The sequence below is a fragment of the Notothenia rossii genome (genome assembly GCF_949606895.1).
Source record: "Notothenia rossii genome assembly, chromosome: 6".
NCBI classification, from domain to species: Eukaryota; Metazoa; Chordata; class Actinopteri; order Perciformes; family Nototheniidae; genus Notothenia; species Notothenia rossii.
The window spans coordinates 57,341,011-57,368,842 of NC_136909.1; the positions used below are offsets into that span (position 1 = coordinate 57,341,011).

At 40.5% G+C, this 27,832-nt stretch overlaps 1 protein-coding gene across 1 annotated transcript in view; it reads right to left on the reverse strand.

Moving 5' to 3' along the window:
• stk32c (serine/threonine kinase 32C) overlaps positions 1 to 27,832 on the reverse strand; it is a gene marked incomplete at its 3' end in the record, with an annotated part of 108,843 nt that overhangs the window by 34,135 nt on the left and 46,876 nt on the right. The window contains exon 2 of the mRNA XM_079689931.1: positions 14,239 to 14,294. Within this exon, the coding sequence (XP_079546057.1) occupies positions 14,239 to 14,294 (56 nt within the window). The remainder of the gene's footprint in view (positions 1 to 14,238; positions 14,295 to 27,832) is intronic.

The following is a 27,832-nucleotide window of genomic DNA, read 5'->3' on the forward strand; positions in this document are numbered from 1 at the left end:
ATGATGTGGATATTTCAGATCAAATTGACTATGGTATCTTTCACATGGTATTGTAAGTGTATCATGTAGTGTTGGATTCACAGTAGTCTGGTTCCGGTCTTGACTCGGTCTCTACCTCTTAAAGTCTTGACTCGGTGTCGACCTCTTAAAGTCTCGGTCTTGTCTTGGTCTTGCAAATCTCCGGTCTTGGTAATGTCTCGGTCTAGGATAAGGTGGTCTTGACTACAACACTATTGATTACGTCGGAGCTAGTTTTGCGGCTGTAAAGCTTTATCAAAAAACGTTGTCCCCATTAGTCACCTAGATGTTTGTATAACTGACAAAGTAAATGATGGCTGGATTCCTTTTAGCTCTAGTTTCAAGGTCCTGTTGTTTTTCATGCTGCCGCACTGTGATGGTTCGCTGGGACACATCATTAATGTTATTAGCTACACCTGTGCTTTTCAAACTATGACAAAGTGGAAATGTTACCTAGAAGTGTCACACACTCCTATTTCCTTCAGATGATTACTGTCAAATTAGTAACCCGTTCAGTATTTACAGCACAACATATCACAAGTCACTATTATAAAATCCTTGTTACATCAAAAGCTTGACACAAGGTCTTTGAACAGACTGTTACTACTCTGCCTCTTTCATGTGTAGTAGCATGATATCGTATCTCTGGAACTCCTCAGAGTATCAGAGTCTGTCCTTGTGTGCCCGGCCTCTTGGCTAGGGAATCTCCACAAATACAAATACAAGTCTCAAATCCCTTTCTGCTGCACTAAATCTTTCATAAGATGAGAAATAGTGATTTAGGTCTGTGCCCAAAACCTCCGCCCCCAGCTGTACTCCATCTACCCACACCTCCGTCATCTTAATCCCAATGTTATTCCATGCTTGAACATGCATGTTTTAATGCTCATTAGCTGGGCATATCTCTGAGCCACTAAATATGCTCTCTCATGTGGTCCTTTAAAGCAGAGCATTACAGCTAAATCCCAGGAATGACTTCATGTCGTTTACCTACCCCCCCCGTCCGTCCGTCTCACTCCTCATCCCCTCCACTGTTAAGCTATAGTTAGCAGTCCTATCAATTGTTGTCAGAGGGTCTAAAGCTCCTGGGACGACAAGGCTTGCAGAGAGGAGGAAAGGGGTTGGGTGGTACATTTAGTGGACTCAGTCAGGAAGCTGCAGATTTTATGTTTTCTAGGTCAGGTAAGTGCCAAGTTGGCCGGAAGCCAGACAACCGAGACACATGGGGAAACACGAACGGATTGAAGACCACTGCCTGGGGGAAGGAAAAAGGGGAGAGAGATAAGGAGGGCAGCTTGAGTGTCTCCTTATAAATTCAGTTGAAATGTACTTTACATTAAGAGCTGACATGCATCATCCCCTCAGATTAACTTGTTTGTTGTTGGCTCGATGGTGCTACACTGATCGTCTGGGAGCAGTGATGGATAAGAGTTGTGTAACTACGGGATAAGTTGAAAACATGCACACTTATTCTGCATTTGCGCAAGAGTGCTTTGAGAGAAGCAAGCGAGGCAAACACACTTTCAGGGTCTGATGAACATGTCATCCAGGGAGAAGAAGGAATCATTTCTCTTTCAGTTGGTTCATTCCAGTGGAGGTCTTCAGCTCCAGCGCAAATGAGAGTGTTTACTGAGCTCGGCCAGCCCTCTGCTCCAGGATGCACTATTTCAGCAGACATGACTGTTAATAAGCATGAATCAGACTTCTCTCAGACTGGAGCTTTGTTGTATATCAGAAGAAGTGTGGGAATCATCTCGAGGACAGATGAATACAAATAACAAGATGCAGCGCACTGTGTAAGCACATCAGGGCGGCACAGACATTCCTCTAACAGCCTGAGAGTGCCTCCGTCTTTGAAGCAGCCTGAAAACCACTGAATATTAGAGATGTGGTGTCGCTAAGGGGAGAGCCAGAAACTGTGTGGGAAATGGCTCTATGTCTTAACAATTTAAACAAACATACAAATAGTAGGACTAAGGAAAGTGCAGAGGATTAGGGTCCCAAATTCATAAAAGCATGCCAGGGATTTTTTTTACTTTTACATATATATATGTATGTATATGTATGTATATATATATATATATATGTAATAACAACTTTTGTGACAGTTTTAAGAGATATGAAAACATATGTGTTTAAAAAAAAATCACGATTGGTTCAAACAATGCTACATGATAGTTAATTAATGATACATTCAAAGAAATGAAGTGTACCACCTTCTCAATAATGGCATTCAGATAACGAGCAAAATGAAGATGTTGATATTGTTAGGCTAAGTTAATATTTCTATGTGCCAACAAATTTGTTTAATATAACTCAAATATCATGTCATATAGGCACAACATTATAAATGCAACACATAAGCTTTAGATAAGGTGTATTAGACACAGTTTCTTTTTGCTTTATGTTAAGACAATTTGATTGATTTGTAAATATTAAAATTATATTCGCACCAAATAATCAACTTAGGTTATCTGCAAATACAGAGTTTTTTCAAAATGTAGAATCTCTAGGTCTCGCTGTATGGAGTACTCAATGAGACCATTATTATTTAAGGGAAAATGAGGATATGTTATGCTGTGACTGGAGCAGCAAAAAGTGTTTCATGATCTATTCGTTTTTGTAAAATCTTCTTAATAAATCATCGGCCATTTTTTATAAAAAATAAAATAAAAGATGGATAGAAGCATCTAACATTTTTTCGGCGAGTAAAAAGTGGAAGTCTCTAAATGTCATGTTTTGTCTGATGAACCATCAAAAACCTGGAGATGTTCAGTTAAATGTCAAGTTTGACAAAAAAAAGCAGCAAATCCTCACATCTAAGAAGCTGGAGCCTGGCATTTCAGCAACAGGCTGTGGCGGATAGATGTTACTGATAAATCGCCTCACTTATCTTGACATTGACGAATAAACTGTATTCATGGAAAATCAGTCATGGCTGGTAACCAATATGTTTAATAAGGTCGTTATCGGTGCCGGTCCAGTCCAATTGGTGCATCTCTTGCTAATATTCTATAGTTGACATTCAGTGTGAACTATTGCTTGTCGTGGTTGCAAAACACTGTTGTGTACTGTGTTTCATGTCTAAAATTAAAGCTAAACCTAGACATGATTCAGCCAATAAAACAATGATCCAAACAACCCACTGGGAAAGGACACACATTGAAGAAAATTGTTGAGGCTTGCCTGTTGTGAGTTTACCTCCAGTTGATATAAAAACACACAAAAAGACTTTGAAGTTTATGGGAAAATATAAGGATGGCATAATGAGGATTACATGCATCCGAGGAATGTGAAGGAGACACACACAAATTGCCCGAAGGCTTATCTCAAGTATTTTCTCTTTAGGTTTACTGGAGTTGTGACTGCGAGTTTCATTGAAGGTGGGATAGCTCATACATATTCATCAACATGATGGATTCATATTTCAATAGCGCCATGATAGAAATACATGCTGATTGATGCTTTATAATAAAGCCTGTCCTCTTTCAAAATTAAAGCATAGTAGAAATCATTGGGGGATAAAACTGACCATTAAAATGATTGACATCCTGTTACATTGATCCTTGTCCTGCTAACTGCAGGCATCTGACAAGGTATTCTACCTCATGAGTCTGACAGCTTGCTCTTTTTTCCTGTTCGGGGGTTTCATTCCCTGACCCCTTTGTGAAAAGCAACGTCACTTAGCTCACCGTTCCCAGTGGGATCAACTGCCACACTGACATGCATATTCCGTATTTGTCCTTTAAATGTATGAGCACTTTAGCTCCCACAATTGATTGATTCACTAAGCCCTGACCCCATTAGTTACTGCTGAGCTTTCTATTCTCGCACAGTAGTCCATTACCAACACGCGTGGAAGATCTACTACTCATATATCTTAGTCACTCTATTAACCTGGGTACTTGCCTTTTAACATCAGCAACTAGCAAGATTTGATCAGCTGTAGCTTTCAAAACAATGAAGCTAACATGAGAAAAACATTGAAAACAAACCAATCAATCAACTGACTTTTTGATTGTATAATCTGACTTGTGTAAAAACGTGTTTGTGTTGGAGACAAAACTCTCTCTGGAGGGAACACAGGGATTTTAGCCTTTGCAGACCATTTACATGCACACAAACCTATATAATACAAAAAGTGAAAACCAAAAAATCAAAACAACAAAAACATAGTATGGCCACCGATCTTCATGATGGCTACTTGCTGGATATAGTGCTGAAGACCAAGGCTTAAGAAACAAAAAAGGTTAGCGATCAGTTGATCCACATAGAAAACATGTACATAAAAAAAAAGCATTGGTCATATATTGATGTGCAGAGCTAGTTAGGATTAGTGTAATAGATAAGGTGAAACGTAAGATCATACTGTTATGTTCCTCTAGTGATTTTCTGCTAACATACTTGTATGTGTCATTGTTGTCATTACAAGAGAAAAGCATCAAGACTTGATGCAACTGATACATTTGGCATAACGCTATCTCAGGTAAAGTTAGCTTGGGCTGCTCAAGTGAAAATCCTGAATCCAATATAGAGCAGGACAGGGCTGCTAAAGTTAGCCACAAATCTGGTGGGGGCTATGGGGATCTTCCATTTAAAGTGATGTTTAAAACTCAGTTAATGGGGCTCATTTTATATTGCTTCAGTTTAGGATTGAAAAGTTCGACTAATTTTTCAATACATGATGCACTTCCATAAACAACCAACAACATCATTATTACATTCAAATGAAGTACATTATTCAAGTTTACATTAACTTTGGATAATAACACGGGAGAAATTAGCGGAAGCGCTCTCTCTCCCCCTCTCTCTCTCCTGACAGCCTGTCAGTATCTCATGCAGCTCACTGATCCAGTAATGAGTGACCCGACAGTGAAGAATAAACATATGTATATCTAGTTTAGCTTGTTCCAGAGGTAGATAAAATAGCTAAGTGTGTTAGGTCTAATTCTTAGTGCGTGTGTTGCTCCGCTCACCGGTCCGTCACAGCGGGTGGAGCTGCAGGATTTCTGCTTCGCACACGTTGCATACCGCTATTTTGTTGTCTTTTTCGGACACCTTGAAAAACTGCCAGACTGGTGAAGCCATTTTGGCGAGCTTGTTTTGCCGCGCACAGAGAAAAGTATCAAGTATTTTACATCATGTGATCGGCTCTCCTGATCGGCCTTTATAGTGAGCACCGATCACACTATTTAAGGCCCTGACACACCAGGCCGAAATTGGCCGTTTTCGTTAGTCGGACGACGAAGCTTGCCCTGTCGCCCAAACTCAATTTGGTGTGTTCCGATTCAACATGTTGAATCGGCCGTACGTCAGCCACAGGCAGTCGGACAAAGAAATCACTCTGATTGGCTGTTCAGCTAGCGAATCAGTGCATGAGAAGCGAAACGGTTGCTTGAGAATGTCTTCCACAAGCAACACTCCAATGGCTGATAGCTCCAGTACCGCACGAAACATGTTTTCGATGGACGAGAGTGAAAATGGAACGCACACGCTTTTTGTTGTTTGTTTATATCACGTAGTCTGTTCTTCTTCTCTGTCTTCCGGTTGTTGCCTGTTTTTAATGACGAATACACACTACTGCCGCCTGCTGGTAAGGAGAGTTATTGCCACTCACGCATGCAGAGTTCGTACGTACTCGGCTGAAGTCTTTGCGGTGTGTTCCAGTGCGACACATGGCCAAGACGCAGGGGAACACGCCGACGCAACAGTCGGCGTCGGCATCGGCGAGTTCTCTGGTGACTGCTTGGTGTGTCAGGGCCTTTAGAGTGAATATCGGCCGATAATGATCGGCGGCCAATTGATCGGAGCATCCCAAGAAATTAGGTGTTCCCTAGATGCGGAGCGAGTTTGCTGTGTCTTTCCTTTTATATTGCATTTCAGACGTAGACAATCTAGTATAGCATCACTGAGATAGTTAGCATGAATTGCAAGAATCACAGTCCAAGTAAGATAACTCAAAACCTTGTTATCAATTACTTACAAATATGATCTTGTGAATATGATTTTGGATAGCGTAAAAGAAAATACCCCACCCTCTAAAAGAGTTCTTGCAAGATCCCCATGCATACTGCTTCAGGACAGTAAGTTAAGATGTGCTTGGACAAATGCATTTCAGAAAAGGTTACTCTGACTCCCTTCTATTAGAAGGTTGTTATTTAATGAATTTTCAAAATGCAGCCATTCAAGTGGATAGTCCCTGATGTATCTTGACATTCAGCCCAGGGCAGTTGTATTGATGATGAAAGGATTTATTTTGCAGGTTGATGGAATTGTTATCTGAACTTTTAAAGCCAAATGAACGTCAGTTCTGTATCAAATTTGAATTAGGAATAGTAACCCTATCCTAAGATAAACGCTGAATACAGTCACACTTTTGCAATTCATTCTCCATGGAGCTGAGCAAATGTGGAGGTGGAACAAACACTATGTCCCTTTTCTGGCAAACACAGGCAGTCAAGTTAAATAATGATACATGTGAATACTACAATTTATTGGTATTCTCTTAGGGAAAAAGGCTTGATAGGATAATGAATACAAGCCAGAGTATAGACCTATTATTAGTGGAAAAGCCACAATATTCATAATGCAGAGCTCATTAATGTGTGTAGTTGGCATACTTGGATGAGGATAAAACAAGATGCAGACTGCGGTGAAAAGACTGAGATTTCATGACAGCTTCCTGGCACAACGCATTGCCACCATTCATTTTCTACCTATGTACATCTTGTTTGCAGTAAGGTTAATATAAATGCCTCCAATTGCCATATTTGTTCTAGATTTACCCTTCCAGTTGATCAGCAAATAAAGACTGATGGTAACAAATATGTATTCACACGAAGAGTGTTTTTACACTTCAGAGCTCTCTGAATTTCAAACAGCTTTCTGAGTCCTGAAGCAATTTGATCCATATGGTCCCTGCTCCTTTTAATGGCCAGGCAGTGGAGCTTTGCATTGCAAAGCCTGTACAGGTTTAATGTAATGGAAGAGCATACATTTCTAGGCTAATAGGTTGCCGGGGGCTATACTGCGGCTGGGCTGGGCTGCAAAGCTCCACTCTGCAAAACCAACCCTCATCTGATCTCTTCACACCTGAAGCTGGAAGGTTAGGAGGAGGAATCTGGCTCAGCAGTCAGTCTTTGTGGGCAGGGGGTCTCTGGTGGGCTTATTCACAAAGACTGCAATGCGGCCGTTTAAAGCACCATTCTTTCGGGCATGAATTGCATCTGCTATCAACCACATCAAGGTCCGATTCCCAAAAGAGGTTCCGCTAATGATATTTGCCACCTGATAATAATCCAGGAGGCAAAGTATAAATGTTGACTTTGTGTTAAAAATACACTAGGCATAACAGTGGCAGAGAGGAAACTCAAATGCTGAGACTACGAGCTAAAGGTCCGGACCAATTATGTATAAAAACAATTGGATTCAGCATTGGTGACGGAACCGGAGGACTATTAAACTGATCTTTCTGGGTAGTTCAAGGTCCTCCAAATGAACTAATCCGCTGCTCTACCAACATCTCTTGGACAATGCAAGTCTATGGAAAATGTATTTGGAGGCCCCATGTCAGTTCTTTGGTTTCAGCTTGTTGCTGTTTCCAGTTCTCTTTATACATGTACAACGTGCTGCAGAGGCATTCTTTAAAACTTCAGGTAAGAATTTTAAATGCGAGCCAGAGAAACCAAATTGGGATTTATTATCCCAGTCTGTCAGTGATGTTGGTGTTTTTTCAAAACCTTCGGACTGTAGAAAAATATGGTTTCAATCGGAGTAAAACAAACATATACAGTATAATTCACTGCTGCCATGCTGACTGGAAAGTGTTAACGTGACCTTCTTTTTAAACGCACTAAAATGACCATCAACTCTCTGAAGAGGCTTTTACTTTCACTGTGACCGTGTGTGTCTTTAAGTGCAAATCTATGTGAATTTGAGTGTTTTGCGTTGAGGGTTATTCGCACAGAAAGGGGCCAATTTTACACCAAAGGTGTTCATATTACCTCATTTCAATCACGCTCAAGAGTGATGGGTGCATTTTAAACTTTTCTTGCTGCTTTGAGAATTGTATTTGTGCAAGTTTAGATTCCCTAAAATCTCTGATGCACTGAAACACTGAAACATTGACTTAAATTAAATGTATTATGTTAGACTACTGCAACTCCCTCCTGGCCGGTCTACCTGCATGTGCCACCCGACCTCTGCATCTCATCCAGAATGCAGCGGCTCGTCTGGTCTTCAACCTTCCTAAATGTTCCCACACCACGCCGCTCCTCCGCTCCCTTCACTGGCTTCCAGTAACTGCTAGAATCCACTTCAAAACAATGGTACTTGCGTACCATGCTGCGAATGGATCTGGCCCTTCCTACATCCAGGACATGGTTAACCATACACCCCAGCACGTGCACTCCGCTCTGCATCAGCCAAACAGCTCGCTGCAACGGCACTGCGAGGGGGACCCAAGTTCCCATCAGCAAAAACACGTGGGTTTGCTATCCTGGCTCCAAAATGGTGGAATGAGCTCCCCATTGAAATCAGGGCAGCAGAAAGCTTGCACATCTTCCGGCGCGGACTGAAAACTCATCTCTTTCGACTCCACTTCGAGTGATAGAATTACTAACAAAGAACTGCTAACAAAGCACTTATATACTAATAAAGGGCTGGCTTATCTAAAGCCAGTTGAGTAGCACTTGAAATGTTTGGCTCTATGAAAGCTGATGTACTTATATGATTCTGTTTTCTTCAAGTTTGTACTTTGTTGGTCGAACGCACTTATTGTAAGTCGCTTTGGATAAAAGCGTCAGCTAAATGCAATGTAATGTAATGTTAACACATTTCACATAATGGTATTAGGTTAGTTGCTAGCATTAATATTAAGTTGAACCTAATATTTTTTATTTACACTTATATTATTATTTGTCCTTTAACAAACCTAATAAAGCCATGTGAAATCTGTTGACATCTTTTTGTTTTTTTCAGTGGCCATTTTTGTGAGTTTGACCATCGGTGTGTTGCCTGGGAGCCGGAGCTTACGGAGAGAAAAAGGTAAGTAAGGCTTCATGACCTCCTGACCTTTCCACAGACAGGGGGATACGATGAGTGTCACGGTCTCCCTCTCTGTACCTTCTTCTTCTCTGTTCTACTCCCACTTATTTCCAGCGTCTGTCTCTGTTCGTCTGTATTTCTACATCAATCCCTCTCCTAATGAGGGTTTATTCCCACCGAAGTGTCTGCAGGCAGAGTGAGTGAGGATGCAGACGCCCCCAGCTGAGCCCCCACTCTTCTTCTGACCTCCCCTACCTCTCTCTGTTTGGAACTTGTCCATCTGACTGCTGCCATTAAGGAGCTGTCACTACAATGACTGTCGTGTCTACCTCGAGTGTCGACTCCCCCACGAGCCCTCTCGCCGCGAGGGCCTTAATGAGCCCTGTGGCGGAAAGGATGAGATGGAGTGACAAAGGGGGGGCAAAAGTGAGATGCTCCTGGGGAAAAGGGAGCGCAGGAGAAGGCGAGCAACAGGGGAGCAAGCAATTATCTTTATTCCGGAGCTGTACATGGCCATCAAGCCCTCGAGCAGGCACGTTACAAACAAGCTATATCCTGCACTGCTGGGGAGAAAAATCACACCCAGCTACCATCACTCTGCACACCCACCTGGTAGGGGAGAGATGCTCAAAACAGGCTTGGAGTGGGATTTCAAACAATATTAATGCCATATTTTATTCTTAATAATACTACACTGCTTTGCCAACACAGGTTTCTTTACTGTCGAGCCCATAAAACACCCTGGAAATGAATTGCGAGAGGAACAGTGGGGGATAGAGAGAAAGTAGGGATGATATAAAAGGAGAGGAGGGAGGAGAGGTTCCTGTGGTGATATATCATAGAAATAGGAAAGAGGGGAAAGTGATTTGCAGAATGCAATGAGAAGAGAAACTCTGAAATGTAATAAACTAAATGCTCGTACAGACTGTGTTATCACAACGTTCTCTCTGATTTTAAAGCATGTCGATTCACGTTTAGCAGAAGAAGAAAGTGAAACCTGAAAATGCAACTGGTCTGAATAGATTACTAAAAGCAACATTATGCAACAATTATGTTATTTTTGTGATTTGGCCCACCTACAGACTCAGAGCGTTTCACTCATACACATATGTAAAAGTAGACATGTTATGTTGTGTTATGATTACATTAAACTACAATTACACAAACTAACAAGTTACAACTTATCTAACACTCCGGCATATCAGAGCTGTCCTAAGCTCCTCTGCTAGCAGTTCGCGGTTAGTGCTTCTTTAGCTACAAGTAAAGCCTTATGTCAATCAGTAAACTGGAGATGGCAGAGGACATCAAAAGGAAACATTTTTTCACAGAATCTGTGGTTTCAAATTGAAAATGTTGTGCCACCCAATGCAAATATCATTACACTCTTCCCTTAGTGCACTGCACTGCATGTCATACACTGAGAACACTCCTAAGTTGTTACCTGGAATCGCACACTGCAGCTGTGCCCTTACCGGAAGTGACCATTGTACCTGTTAGCCATAAGTGGCTAGCTTGCTATCATTTGCATGAGCGAATCATTCCAGACTTCTATACACACCAATCATAGTTAACAATGGCTTATTTTCAACACAAGTATAGTGGCATGTTTTATTAAACAATGGAACAAAACGCACATGTATAACGTCTTTAACCTTATCCCAGCTGATGGTAACATGGTGATGGTTGTGTGAGGGAAGTGTCCGACGTTCCACACTCAACTTTTCAACCATTATGAGTGCACCATTCAGGTACTCTAAGTGCATTGCATTATGTTATACATTGCATTTGGACACTTAACTAAAAGTGTAAACATTGCAACCCAGCACCTGTCTTGCACTTTGAGCTGTGCAGCATTTGTTCATTTCAAAGTGTGGCTGAGAGAAGAACATGCCATAGAGAGAAGCTCTTCTGCTGATAGGGCCTGAACAGGAGAGTGGGAGAGAAAGATGGATACCCTAAAACTGTACGTTTAAGAAAAAAGAGATAGTTAGGGGAAAATGACCTTTTACAGGTTTTCTCTGCTTTCCCCTCTGACCGCGTTTTATTTCTTTGTACCAACCTACCACACAAGTACCCACTGTGCAAGAACGAGCCCTGCACAACACATTATCAAATGTGAAAGACACACACACACACACACACACACACACACACACACACACATTCTCACACACACACACACACACACACACACACACACACACACACACACACACACACACACACACACACACACACACACACACACACACACACACACACACACACACACACACACACACACACACACACACACACACACACACACACACACACACCTTCAGAAGTGCACAGCAAAGAGCCCATTTTCCTAGAGCACCAACACAAGATCATGTTTCACAGCGCTACAGTGTGAGTGTTCTTTATATCCTAATCTTTCTTGTGTTGTGTTTTTTTTAATAAAGGGTTTATCTACATTTGACACTATACTATAAAATGTGTATAGCTACATTTCATAGAGTAAATAATAATAATAGTAAAATGATAACATCTTTTTGTAGGACGACCAGTAAGTTGCACGGGCTCCCCCGACGAAAAGCAACAGGATTTTTCCGCTGGATTTCTGAATAATCTCTGTAGCAAACACACATTTATGATTCTTACATGTTTTGCTCAGCAGGATCATCTTCACAGATTAACACCATCTTTCTGCTTTTTGCTCATTGTTACACACATGTCTGCAAAGCCCTCCACTTTATAATATATACTCATTTTCCTAAGATCTTGTGTTGTTTATTTTTGTTTTGTAGCTTTTAAGGTTATTTGTATAGTTACATTTACATTTGGTGTAAATACCTTTTTTAATACTAAATTGATTCTTAAAAATACTTTTATTTTGTATTACCTACTTTGCAACTTGTTTTTTTTAGATGACCAAAGCAAATTCCTCGTACGTGTAAACATAACTGGCAATAAACTTGATTCTGATTCATACGTATGATTTTTTAAACAAAATGAAATCGCCAGATGTCAAAAGCTAACGTTACAAAGAAACTACAGCATGGTCACATGACTTCACATCAACACTGATGCTAAAGGTAGCTAATATTGTGATGACGTTTAGCAATCTCGTTTAGACGCTTGTTAGCAACCAATGTTTTTATGAGACAGAAGCTTTGGACATTCAAGAGTGGGCTTTTTATTGATGTATGTGTAAATCAAAGATCTTATTTTAGGAATCTAATCAAAAGAATTTCAAAAAAGCATTGACTTTGAGACGAGGGAACAGGAAGCAGTAAAATGCTAACTATTTTCAAGGGTTTATTCCTACACCACTCTATAATATCCAGTTGACGCGATACATTTTGGTTTAGAAATGGATGGAAATCCTAAAATAACATGTGTTCTTTTTACACACAATTGACAGTCTTGTTTACCCATCTTCTTTACTACATCCCCACTTACACAAACCCACACAGGCTTCAGTGCAGAGATTAGGGTTCATGCTGCTAAGTATTCATAAACAGCAGGAAGACAGAGTGAGGCCTCAGTGGGCCGGAAGTCAGACAGGATGACCTCCGATAAGGACAAACTTTATCAGGACATCCCTGTTAGCATCTGCCTGCCTGAGTGTGCTCTGTGTGTGTGTGTGCGTGCTCTGTGTATGCTGTGTGTGTGTGTGTGTGTGTGTGTGTGTGTGTGTGTGTGTGTGTGTGTGTGTGTGTGTGTGTGTGTGTGTGTGTGTGTGTGTGTGTGTGTGTGTGTGTGTGTGTGTGTGTGTGTGTGTGTGTGTGTGTGTGTGTGTGTGCATCCACGCGTCTCCATAAAAGCTGTGCGAACATGACTGTGTTACAGATATTGCATGAGTGGGGGACACATTTGGAAGAAGCAGTTGGCTTCCCAAGCGGAAAATGTCCTAAAAGACTTTGATACTTAAACTTTTTTTGACACATTCATGATGTTTTTTTAAGAGCATCTATCTTAGCCAGGGGAGCAGCTTATTTCAATCTCTTTATGTTGCATTTAAGAACCATAAACATGAAAGAACATGCGTTTCAATATGGCATTTATTTCCCCAAAAAATTAAATGTAGTGTAAATAATCTAATGTTCAAAAAATGAGGTTGCCTTCCCCTGAAGCTAGGCCTGCATGCAGTGTATTTCCAGGCTTACTACAGATTCCCTTCAGTATCTTAAGGGAAGTGGCAGCAGCTTGAGGGAACAAAGCAATAAGTAATAATTTACATAAATTCACATGGTAATGTATTCAGCATTAGGCAATGACTTCCCTTATAACAGACCGACATGTTCTTGAAAAAAAAGGTGTTTTCAGAAGAGCAAAGCAAAATGATTTTTGCAAAGGCGTTCACAGACACGAGTATTATGAACAAACACTAGCCGTGATATTTCGGATTCAAAATGAAGATAAACTCTTCCAATCTCTGGAGCCCAACTGTGCATCCGTCCACACACACACACACACACACACACACACACACACACACACACACACACACACACACACACACACACACACACACACACACACACACACACACACACACACACACACACACACACACACACACACACACACACACACACACACACACACACACACACACACACACACACACACACACACACACACACACACACCCGTGAATTAATTGCTAAAGTCTCACAAAGGCGTTCAATGCGAACACAAAGGAGTTCTTCAGCTAAAAAATGTTCAGTTTTCTCAACAATGGCCACCAATGGTGATATTGGCCACGGAGAACAGTTTGAAAAGAACTACAGTAATTTGGTTTCAAAACACACATGCCAAGTTTCCCTTCATGCTGTATGAAGCGTGAACAATTGATGACAAATGTAGCCGCAGTGGTGTGCTGCTCTGTCATTTTGACGCGGTGTCAAAACTCCCAACAGGTTGGCTGGCATTAGCATAAAAGTAAATTGGCTCTCCACTAAATGACTTTAGAAAGTGTCACATAAGCCATATTTATAACTATTATTAAAGTAGAAACATTATTTATCTTTTTACCATAATTTACCATAATATCACGATATAGCAGTGTAATCTCTCACAGCCGTTCTGCTTGCCCCTCTGATTCTTCAGCAGAGATAATGACTGTTGCAGCTAACCGAGGGAACAGAACACGCACACCCACTGAAGGAAAAATGGAGGTCACATTACCTTTCCAAAGCTTCCTTTCCCAATGGCCCGTAATATCTGGAAGTGGTCAAAGTTCACTGTGAAGAAAAAGAGAGGGAAGAATTCAATCATAACATATCAGCAGAAATCTCTGCTTTTGGTTCAACTCATTTAACATCACTATGAGGGTAATGTGCTGACTTTAAGCATGACTTTGAAGGTGTTCACAGCTACATCAAATGAACGGTGGAGGAAAAACATTATAGTTTCCACAGTCCCCCTTCTTTTATTGGAAAGGAAGTTATTGGACCAGTTAACATAAAGTCATCGCATTTAATGGTTAGTAGCAAATCCGTTGCATCAATAACTGGCTGAAGTCTACAACCCACACACACCAGCAATTCATTCCCTGGAGATGCTCCACAGCTGTACTGCAAGCATCTTTACTTTTTAATACTTTCGTTTTTTGCCTAGTCTTTATTTACATGCTCAGCTAGAAGGAGGTCAGGTGACTGACTTGGCCAATCGATACAATTCTGTCTTCAAAAAATGTCTTGGTTGTTCTGTCTGTATGAATAACATCAATTTCCTTCAGCATAGTCCTAAATAACACAACTAAGGAGGCTTTCATATCACAGATTGAAGCCTAGATCGGAGGAAAATTCAACCAAAGTCCAGTTTGTTTGTTTTTTGTGTACATTGTGTATCTCGGGTACAGTTCCAAAAGGCATATAAAACTGTACAGAAACACCAAAGTGGACCACTTTTAAACAGCTTTTTAGTCGGCAAACTACTGTATCTCCCCTATAATCTTATGTAGAAACACTGATTCTCAATCCTCTGGGGGGGGAGTGCTAGTGGACTAAACGGCGGATGAAATGTGGCGCGCTTACACTAATTGCGCCGCATAATCGTATAATAGTGCGCCGCATTTGCGCTTCAGATGAGGAGGTGAGGCCCCCTCATACAGTAGCTGCATGAACCCGTATGGCACAATACAACTCAGACTGGCTTACCTGTACGTCCATCAAGTGGCAAATAGCATAGTAAGAATGGATGATAGGCTAACTTTAAAAATGTTTTTTCTTCTTTTTTTTCAATGCCATGCGATCTACCCACACTACCCTTGCAATCGGTCGATCGCGATCAACGTATTGGGCACCCCTGTGCTAGATGAATTGTCAGGGGATCACCAAATCCAAGATTACTCATCCTCCGGCCACTTTTATTAACTATACACATTTTAATGACGATCCTGATATATTAGATATTACATATACTGTATCAGTGGAGCAAAGTGATCAATTGACATTATTCTAGAGAAATGCCGCTAACGTGGCTAAAAAGTGCTTCACCTCCTGAGCAGCTCTCCTATTATAGATTTGAGCACTTATCAGCACTTAGACCTAATAGTTACTGTTTCATTTGCAAACCCAATTGCTGGACTATGAGCCAAATGCATAAAATAAATCATTGTCCTTATACTTTCTGGCTGTAGTATTGGCGAGATTGATTACGGTAAAGGCCTAGCTTTGGAGTCAATAGAGAGAAAAAAGGATGTTTTCCACTTGAATAAAAACCGGAACAACATGGAGAAGCAATAGATTATATTCTGGTCTACTCATATTTTTATGAAGCGGTTGAACTAATGAAATTAAAAGTTACTTTTGAAAACTTCATATACTACACTGTTCATTTTACATCTATATTTAATTTAATATGTCATTGAAAAGGATAAATGTAAATTATAATCGATTTATTTATTTATTTTTAAATTGTATAACTGTTTATTTTCTACTCTTATTTCTAATTATGTGCAATACTTGTTTTACAAAAAAATACCAAAAGAAATCCCAATTTGGGTTAATAAAGTATATCTTATTAATACTTTTTCTCATAACATCAAACTTTCAGTGGATGTTCTGCTGACGGATGAGTTGTCCTGCGTGTGGTACAGATTTAACTTCACTTCTGAGAGGGAGGATGGTTAGGAGAGGGGAGGAAAACAGCCTAGTAGAAACGGAAAAAAAAACCTGTTGTATAATATAATGCAAGAAGTTATATGATGTTTTAGTTATGGTGCATTATCTCAAATGTACCTAATTTCTGCATTCATATAATCAAACCAAATCACTGTACTGCATTTTGTGTGCATTTTGCATTTCATATTTCTTGTTTACTTGATGTTACTCAATTATCTTCAGTCATAACATTCAAAGTGGCTTTACTGATGACAGCTAGAGGCGAGTTATGGTATAAATAATAAACAGCTGGGAAATTGGATAAGCAACACCTCGCTACTGTAAGCTCTACACTGTAGCTACTTAAGCTCTATACTGTAGCTACTTAAGCTAGCTTTAGCCTTAAAGACTGATAGGACGGGCTCATTCACATCCGTGAATCCTAAATATTAAAGTTCTACGTTTTGTTTTTGTGTGTTGGGCAACAATCTTGCAATTTTGATAGTTTAAGGACGATTCAATATATTTAAATATTTTTGCGAGACTGTGAGCAAGGAGTAAAAGTGATTTTAACATCTACAGTCAATGTAATATAAGGACTAACAGTCATAGTACAAAGACCAATTGAAAATATGTATAAATAAATGAATTACTTTTTCGCCATGTGTTACTTTATGATAAAAAAAAAACATTCTGCCAAAATGATTAATCGGTACTAGGGTTGCATATCATTGACTTTTTTACGATACCACTGAACGATACTGATACCACTGAACGAAACATAACGTGATACTTTCATGTTAAGGGAAAAATGGAATCATCCCGCAATTACTCCCATGAAGCACTTCATGATATGGTTAACATGTCAAATGAATATTAAATTCAATTGTGGGACTTCGACCTTTTAGTACTGAACAAACAATGAAAAACACGTCTGACAACACAGGCTTGAAGACTGTACATTCCTGTACTCTGATTTTATGTGACAGTAGCAAATGTTTTGAGGGGTTGGATGTGTTTTCCCAGAAATAAACTTCTTGCAGCCACACTTTAGATTTTCGTGCTGACATTGAGCTAATGTAAAAACGAAAGCTAACCGAAAGGCTCAGACATTCACGAGGAAGGTGAAGGGCGTTGCTTGGCAATCAAGCCAATCACGAAGCCGTTGCAAGACGCGCAAACTGATTGACTGGCGGATGTTAACAATATGGCGCGGCCCACACTCCACAGTGACTCGTTTGCGGAGTTTCACTGCGAAATTTACATCGTAATTTCGATGGTTTGGGCGCAAGTTTAAGGATAATACGCCTCACTTTAAAACCGGATCTGATTCGGTACGGTATACCGTAGCCGCCAGTAACCGGTATTTCGGTAATACTGGGTACCGGTATGCACCCCGACTCGGTAAAGTGATTTTGAGAATCAATACAATATTGCAAAGTAACAGCTTGTTAAGACACTGCTAGTAAACCTTAATTAAAGTAAAAAATTGATGTTTTTTAATGTTTTCTTTCTTAATGTATGTAAAAGGTTTGGACTGAAGTGATACATTATTTTTGTGCCATACTTCTGATTCAAGCCAGAGAAATCAGTCAGGATATTGCTATGTACTGCACGTACCAATGTGCGCTGATGAGATGATGGGCTACCAGTGACCTACCTCCTCCTGATCCTCTTTGTTACTGTTTGCGACTTGCCTCTGCTGTGTGTATGTGTGTATGTGTGTGTGTGTGTGTGTGTGTGTGTGTGTGTGTGTGTGTGTGTGTGTGTGTATGTGTGTGTGTGTGTCTACGTGTGTGTGTGTGTGTGTGTGTGTGTGTGTGTGTGTGTGTGTGTGTGTGTGTGTGTGTGTGTGTGTGTGTGTGTGTGTGTGTGTGTGTGTGTGTGTGTGTGTGTGTGTGTGTGTATACGCAGCAGTGCCATAGGCAGATGTGAGCGCAGCAGGCACGATGCTAATTCATGCCGCTCCTCCTTAAAAGTCAATCATCTTCTGAAGCTTACATCCTGATCTGCTCAGTCCCCCCGTCCCCCCGTGTAGACAAGGAGTGATAAGGAGAGACGACGGCCCATGCTGGTCCAGCAGACCTACTGCCAGCTGACCTCTGCCCCCCCGGGCTGGATGAGAAGGAAAAAACTCCACAATGATATTTTTGTTTCCAGACACAAGGTGTGGTTTGTGTCTTTCTGAATGATGGGCTAATCCAGAGTGGATGTCCCTTCAGGGTTTTGTACAAGGCTAATCCTCTCATATGGCATGGCTCTGTGTGCACCCTGCCGCCACACAGAGACACTGTACCATGAACATAGCTACTTATGATGTATTTAAAGAGAAGAAAATAAATGTATACAACAAGGTGTGTTCACAAGTGCGGTGGTTCTTCTCTCAGGATGACATTGTGGAATGTTCTGGTTCCAGCAGCAGTGTTTTTCTGACATAAAAGCACTGGGCAGAGCCTCCTTCCAGCGTTTTTTCTTAATGTTTCTATAATAATAATAATAATAATAATAATAATAATAATAATAATAATAATAATGCATTACATTTTTTTATAATTTTTTTTATTATTATGACATCAATTAATTGACAGCGTATCACAGCTTTGGTGAGACAGTCTAGCTTCACCCTCTTGCTTTTTATCATCTATTTTTGCTATATGTTTGATTTTTCCCCATGGACACCAGCTGGAAGATCCTTGCTCTCACACTTCGTATGAATAAGCTTTACTGCTTAACCTGACAGCCATAGATATGGAGGACGATCCGTGTGTTGGTGGTCTTATAACGTTTTTCCATTTGAAAGATATATCCAACAACAGGCTTCTCCTCTAATGGCTACAGTGACATCACAAGATTAGTTTTTTTGAGAAGTTGAGAAATCTTATTAGACATTTTAAATATAATCTATTACTCAGCAAGAATGCATTAAAAATGAAAGCAGCATCGTAAAGTAAAAAAACACAAGAGACTCGGAGCACTAGCTCACATACTTTATCATTTCATGCCCTGGATAAATATTTATATGATATCCCTACGGTAACATATCTAATAGGGGTTACCAGGCATCAGAAGGGTCAATAGTTTTCACAAACTTGAGTTAAGGAGTGCCTTGGTAGCTGCAAAATCCGGGGCAGGAATATGAAGCCAATGCCCAAAATTATGTTTAAATGTTTAAACTTTACAGCAGAAAGAAACATGTTTACAGACGGGTAAAACACTATGTTGGTCTCTGAACCTCGTCAACTCATAGATGACAGCTCTGCGAGGGGTGAATTTACATAATACTAACTCATTTAAATTTAATTATGAACTAAAGTCAAGCATTATTAAGGGCATGGACATTTTGAGTGACAGATGGGTGCTGTCAGCTGCCGCCCCTCGGCCAAGTTTGGGGTAATAGTGACTGAAGAGTCTTTCACGCAATCATTTGACTTACTATGGCTTGTTGTGTTAGTTGCAGCACCTACGACGCAAAACAATATTTCCGTGAGTGTCTTTAAAATACTCACTATCTAATAGAATATCCTTTATTGGAGATACAGTGTTGAAAGGGGCAGAGATAGAGGAGATGACATAGGAAACCTTAATATCACCTTAATATGTTACCTAGCTTTTTATTAACTGCTTACCATGAACAGCCATGGATGTGTACTTATTTGTCCTTATTTAATTGTCTTACAAATATGTGCATTTAATCTCTATTTAATACTTGCTATGCCACTTTTGCTTTAACACTGTAAATGTCCCCGCTCCGAGACTAATAAAGGAATTCAGATTTTTAAACTTAGTAAACCAAGTACGTTGGTTCCACTCCCAAGCCCGGATACTTGGAAGCAGACACTGCATATCGGCCACCTGCTCTGACCACTGAGCTATCCAGCGTTGCGCCCACATCAGTTTGCAACGTGATATTAGTAACTTCAACGTCCTTTGTTTCACCAAAACTTGCCAAAAACTGGAATGACGTGACCAGAACGCGCTATTTAACAATGTGCCTCTTTTTATATACTGATCCGACAGACTCTGATAAGAAGAAAGTAGGAGGGGTTTGGGTGAATAATGCACATTATTCTATAAAGGTGACAAAATGCCAAACTCAAACAGACACCACATAACCGCAATGTCCTTGTATTACCCAGCCTTGTCTCTCTTCCCCATTTCTACACGGCTCTGTTGAAAATAAAGGTGAACATGCCACAAAAACATAAGCTTGAAGGAGACTTCTTATGAGGGCTCTCACTGAGTCGTGAGTCGTGAGCCACACTGTTAATGTGTCAGATGGTATTTCTTGGCCTACGTGTGGCCTAATTTAAAAAAGGAAACCCAAGAAATGTAAATGACTTATCAAAGACGTTGACTATGACTCTACATAACAGATAGCACAATTACCCATCCACTCTGGTTTTTCTTTTGAACCATCGATCGTCGCCAGGATCACAGCGCTTCCTCAAAGTATGAGTCATCTGATAATGGGATGCAAAACAAAAGGCTCCCTTTAGCTGGCCTGGTGAGAGGAGCTGCTCTTTAGATTCAGGGGCAAAAAGAAATTTGGGCTTTGTTCTATTCTAAGGGGATAATTAGAGCGGACACAGCGTTTTCTGTAAGCATCACATCAGCATCAGAGGCTCTCTTTCTCTCCACCAGTCGGCCAGGCTGTCTCCCACACGCTGGGAAGAAGGAGTAAGTAGGAGGATGTATAGGTCTTTCATGTCATACAAGCTTTACACTGACTTAAATCCCTATATAGAGCATGTCTGGAAACCATGGCCAGTAAAGTCAAGCAGCGAGGTGAAGTGCCTGCAGTGCGGTCGATTAACGTGTTCACAAACGGTTTATTGTTCAGTACCGGCATTTACGGTTTTCATTTGAGAGCTGAAGTTCACCAGCATTCCATGGAGTGTTTTTTTCTCTTGTTGTCAATGAGCACTAATCTTTCAAGCTGTTGACATTTGCTGCACAACTGTTGAGTTAAAGACTCCTTTCCTGCTGATGTTCAGGTGTATATCAGTATGTAGTGTCTCTACTTTAAAGAGTCCTCTCCTGCTGATGTTCAGGTGTATATCAGTATCTAGTGTCTCGACTTTAAAGAGTCCTCTCCTGCTGATGTTCAGGTGTATATCAGTATGTAGTGTCTCTACTTTAAAGAGTCCTCTCCTGCTGATGTTCAGGTGTATATCAGTATGTAGTGTATCTACTTTAAAGAGTCCTCTCCTGCTGATGTTCAGGTGTATATCAGTATGTAGTGTCTCTACTTTAAAGAGTCCTCTCCTGCTGATGTTCAGGTGTACATCAGTATGTAGTGTCTCTACTTTAAAGAGTCCTCTCCTGCTGATGTTCAGGTGTATACCAGTATGTAGTGTCTCTACTTTAAAGAGTCTTCTCCTGCTGATGTTCAGGTGTATATCAGTATGTAGTGTCTCTACTTTAAAGAGTCCTCTCCTGCTGATGTTCAGGTGTATATCAGTATATAGTGTATCTACTTTAAAGAGTCCTCTCCTGCTGATGTTCAGGTGTATATCAGTATGTAGTGTCTATACTTTAAAGAGTTCTCTCCTGCTGATGTTCAGGTGTATATCAGTATGTAGTGTCTCTACTTTAAAGAGTCCTCTCCTGCTGATGTTCAGGTGTATATCAGTATGTAGTGTCTCTACTTTAAAGAGTCCTCTCCTGCTGATGTTCAGGTGTATATCAGTATCTAGTGTCTCTACTTTAAAGAGTCCTCTCCTGCTGATGTTCAGGTGTATATCAGTATGTAGAGTCTCTACTTTAAAGAGTCCTCTCCTGCTGATGTTCAGGTGTATATCAGTAGTTAGTGTCTCTACTTTAAAGAGTCCTCTCCTGCTTATGTTCAGGTGTATATCAGTAGTTAGTGTCTCTACTTTAAAGAGTCCTCTCCTGCTGATGTTCAGGTGTTTATCAGTATGTAGTGTCTCTACTTTAAAGAGTCCTCTCCTGCTGATGTTCAGGTGTATATCAGTATGTAGTGTCTCTACTGGGACATGTCTCCATGCTTTAATGTTCAAAAAGCTCTTCATTGTTCTCATACTGCCTGTGCTGCAGCACCTCTTTTCACCGTCTGTCTGAAACCAGAGCCCAGTCTGCTCTGATTGGTTAGCTGGCCACTCTGTTATGATTGGTCAACGGCTTGGAGATGGCCTGCCCCTTAGCCTATCACGCTATGTTAGAGAAGTAAACAAAGGAGTCAAATGGAGGTGTTTCAGGCAAAAACCTACGGAACACACTATAGGAAAGAGAAAACTCAATGAGCATAATAGGGCCTCTTTAAATCTATCATGTGTTTTATTGTTGGTGTATATAGGCTGCTGCCTGAATATGCTTAATGAAAGGCAGGTTTTCCCATCAATAGAATCATTTTTTATCCTAAATATCTTGGTTTCCTCTTTTCTAAGGTCAAATTGTTCTGTTGTCTTACATACTATAATACACTTAAGAAAAAATGTTCTTGATATTTATTTCCTCTTTTTTAACTATAACTAAACATTGTTATAGTAACCCTCCCAACCCGTTATGACTAGTGAAAAAGCGCTGCCCATGACGATTCTCTATCATTAAAGTGGGGAGTAGGGTGACACATCAGCAGACACACCAACTGATAAGTATAATTAGGTAATGTCGGCATTTGTCTGTAATATGATTGAGTTGAAACAATTAGTCGACTTATTGATTATTTGATTGACATAATAATAATAATCGCCTTCTATTTTGATAGTAGAATAATTCAAGTAATTGTTCAAGGTTTTCTGCTTCCCAAAAATATTTGACATGATTTAGTTTTAAATCAAATTAAACTGAGTATCTTTACGTTTTGGACTAAAAATATTGAAGATATATCCTTGGTCTTTGAGAAACTAGGATGAACATTTTTCACTTTTTTTCTGGATTTTATAGACAAATCAATTATAGCGATAATAATCAGTAGATTAGTCTATAATCATCAGCTGAAGCACTAACTTAGCAATATGATACAGATACACAATAGCACAGGTAGAATGCAAGGTATCAAACATTTATTCAACTACTGTAACATTTAGAGGTACTAGTATTTTTAAATATGCTGCCTAATACTTATACTCCACATTCTGGAGGCCAATATTTAGCTTTTTACTTCACAACATTTCAATGAAATGTTCAGCTGCTTTATAGGATAAGATAATAAGCTAATACAAAATTAAAAAATGTAAAATAAAATGGCATATAATTATAGGTTAAGATATCTAGCAGCAGTATATAAAGGAATACAAATTAGCTCCACATTTACCAGCTGTCATGAACACTACTAATACTTTTGGACTTTTACTTAACCGTATTTTTTCACTGTAGTATTGCTATTTTTACTTTACTAAGTACTTCTCCACCACTGCAAAATAGAAAATAATGTATAGGACAGCATAACATAACATACAAGTATAGTATAGTTCAGTATTGTATTGTATAGTATAGTATAGTATACTATGGCAGGGGTTCCCAAAGTGGGGGTCCCGAGGGAGGGTCGCGAGATGATTGAGTCCTTTTGATGAGTCCCATGGGATGTGTTTTTTTACATTCTTAAATTATTATTATTTGTATCATTATTATTAATAATAACGTGTGCATGGACATTTTTTATTATGTAAGGGGGACAAATAAAGGAATTTTGATTCTGACATATTTACGACAGTATCATTTGCAGCTCAAAGGTCACTTTACAGCACCACAGTAAATATCACAGACGTAAAACACACATCAACTACGCACCAGTATATTTCTTCTGAACAGCTCTTTCATACATTTTTCAATATGAAACGTTGGTTAATATAACTAGTGAGAAGGCAGACAGGCCAGCGGAGAAGGCAGCGGAGGAGAGCGGAGACCCGCCATCAGAAAGGCCGTCGACTTCTTGCGCGGGAAGAGAAGGAGGAGGATGAGACGACCGTAAGCTGGTCCATAAGCAGACCAGCCTTCATCCAAGTGTCGCAAGTATTGAGAGGAATACATCCAGTACAGATTCACATGCGTCATTATCAATGAAGCACAATGTCCCCAATGTGTAGTGTGCACTGAGGTACTTGCACATGAGAGCTTAAAGCCCGTAAAAATGCTCAGACATTTGAAAACGATGCACCCCTCTCTTGCTACTAAACCAGCAGATTTTTTCTGCCGAATCGGCCGAAAGGAGAGAGACTTGCAAGGCCAAAAGAAAGTTAGAAGTAACCAAACAACAACCCCTACCAAAGCTCAAAAGGCATCATGTGAGGTGGCATATTTAATTGCACAGGCAAAAAAGCCAGACACAATCGGGGAAACCCTAATTAAACCTGCTGCTATCGCTATGAGTAGGGCAATGCATGGGGATAAACAGGCACGGGAGCTGGAAGCAGCGTCACTGTCTGATGGGACCATATCCCGGCGCATCACGGAAATTGCCCAGGACATCAAGTGTCAGCTGATTGACAGAGTGAAGAAAGGGAAATATGCTTTGCAGTTAGAAAAATCCACAGATGTATCAAACTCTGGCCAACTGCTTGTTTTCGTCAGATACAGTTTTGATGGAAAACGTAATGAGGACATGCTGTTTTGCACCCCGCTGGAGCTAAAGTGCACAGGCGATGACATTTTCACAAAACTTGACAACAAAATAAAAGATGAGGGACTGTCTTGGGGTGAGTGCATCGGTGTGTGTACAGATGGTGCTGGAGCAATGCTGGGGAAAAAGAGAGGACTAAAAGCAAGAGTCTTACATGTGGCTCCCCACGTTAACTTCACGCACTGTAATATCCACAGCAAAGCTCTAGCGAGTAAAACGCTCGACCCAGAGCTTAAAAGTGTTCTTGAGACGGCGATAAAAATGGTCAACTACATCAAATCACGTCCACTCAATACCAGGCTGTTCGCCAATCTCTGCAACGAACTGGGATTGGAGCATCAGGGCCTGCTGTTCCACACAGAAGTCAGGTGGCTTTCGCGGGGAAATGTTCTCAGCCGCCTGTATGAACTGCGGGACCAGGTGCCCTTGTTTCTGATGGAGCATGGGTCCCAGCTCACTGACCACCTGACTGACCCTGACTGGTTAAGGCTGGCATATTTGTTTTGTATATTTGACAGACTGAACGGACTTAACCTGTCATTGCAAGGTGAAAACACAAGCATCATGTCCCCGAATGATAAAATCTGCGCATTCAAGAGGAAAGTGGATCGCTGGACTGCGCAAGTTGAAATGGGCAGGATTGATATGTTTCCTGAGCTGGAGGAATTCATAGAGGAAAATGATCTTAGTGTTAACTCTGTGAAGAAGTCTATCACTACCCACCTGCAAGCCCTCCTGGAACACTTTAACAAGTATTTCCCAGAGGAAACAGCTCTGGAAAAATATGACTGGATAAGATCAACATTCACTGTAACGACCGCAAGTTGTCTGTCATCCGACATGGAGGACGCATTGGCTGAACTATCAAGTGGCCGCACATTAAAGACAGCTTTTAATGCGAAGACGCTTGCTTAGTTCTGGATTTCAGTCGAGAGGGAATACTCACAGCTTTCCAAGGCCTCGATGGACGTTCTGACGCCGTTTGGCCCCACATACCTGTGCGTAAAGACTTTCTCGGCACTGACATATATACAAAATAAATACAGATTGCGTCTAAACGTGGAGGATGATCTCCGAGTGGCCGTCTCCAAAATTAAGCCCAGGATGGACTTGCTGTGCTCCATGCATATTACCCACCCGTGTCATTAGGAGAGATTAATGCTGAAACATAGCCTACGTATTTCCCAAATGTCAATTTGCACCGCAACAATGTTCATATGTTTACTACAGCAGGTCTCCCTTGAAAAAGAGATCAATGATCTCAATGGCATACACCTGGATAAATAAAGGTTTGAAATTAAATGAAATGACTACAGTTTATGTCTTTAAAGTTTGCACCGCAACAATGTTCACTCCTAAATTACATGGAGATTACTTTGACTCACAAGTTCTGCTGTTATCTTATATTAAATTGCTATATGTAAAATCATATCATGGTTGTCAGGCTGTTCTTTTCTTGTGTGTTGTCGTTATGCGCGCGTTTGGATACGCCTATTATTGTGTGCGTCCTGTGCCCTTTTTAAAAAAAGTGTTTCAGTCACCAGGTGATAGTGGGGGGCCGCCAGGTGATAGTGGGGGGTCTCCAGTCTCTGGCACTGTTATTTTGGGGGTCGCGGGCTGAAAAGTTTGGGAACCCCTGTGTACTATGGCAAGGTATAGTATAATATAGTATTGCATGGCATGGTATGGTATAGCACAGTACAGTATAGTATAGTACAGCGGTTTTCAAAGTGTGAGCCGCGCCTCCCTGGGGGGAGCTTCAGGGGAGGCGCAGCGTGAGAAAAAATAACGAGAAACAGGTGAAATCTAGCTAGTTAACTTCAGCCAACTTTATGCGAGCGGCAACATGGATCGATTTTTAGTGAAGTTACCTAAAGTGAGAGAGGAGACAGCGTCTGGCAGAAAACGGAGGAAGTATGACCACGATTATTTGAAGCTAGGATTTTGGCAGGGGCGGACTGGCCATCTGTGTGTTTTGGAGAATCACAGAACGACCGGTCGTCAACGGGCCGTTGACGGCTGGCTCGGTTCGTTGATGGCTGGCATCGCCCTTTATTTTAATTTGAATAATGCTTACTTTGATCAAAAGCAAGTACCGGTCAAGGCTGCAGCCAGAGGATGATCTGCGTTTATTCCTGTCTACATTGCAACCCATGTGCCTGTGTGCATCAAAGACGCAGACTCATTGTTCCCACTATGAGTGGTGAGTGTAATAAGGAGGCAAAGTTGACGTTCAGTGTGTTGCCGGGAGCATAAGGATTTATCCACGATGTTGAAAATGTTGAAAACATAAAGATAAAAAGGTTTTTAAAAGTTATTGTTTAATGTTTTAAGGAGGTGACGCTACTCAGCCAATCAAATGGGTGCAGTCAGTGAATCAGCACGATAGATTCAAAGAGACGAGACAAGAGGAGAGAAAATGTCGGAGTAATTTAGTGTTCTGTTCTTCTACGCACAAAATTCTTTATTCTTATTATTCCGCCCGTTATTTTGCCAGTCTTCTCCTCCAGCATTGAACATCGCAGAAACTCCGTTCAAACATCAAGGCTTTCAGCTCGGTCGGGAATCGACGGCTATTACTTTTATCATTCATAACTTTCATAATTCCAGAGATACAGCCCATAATTCATCACATTTTTAACATTGAAGTCAATGGAGAAACTCTTCAGATTTGAAAAATCTTCAAAATCTTCATGCGACTTCAACTGCTAACTGTTCATTCATACTTTCACTCAGAAACCTCATTCCAACTTTAAAATGTTAGACATCTTTCTGACATTATTCGTGTAACACAACTTTTAAATCTGATTCTTACTTTTAGAGATATTAAACATTGTTCAGACCTTGGCACAGAGGCCTTCTTCAGATTTTAACATTAACTAGAGTGCGTGATCTAGAGTGCGGGAAATCTTGAAATTTGCCTTCATATTTTTTTTTTAAAACTGCCATAATTCCCAAACCCTACATTCCTGAGACATAATATCATGACAAATGTAGGAAACGTCTCGTAACTTGAAAAATGACAAATAATTAAGCATAAATAATTAAACAAAATGCCTCTTGAGGGCATGAAGTGACAAAACCTTTCAACATG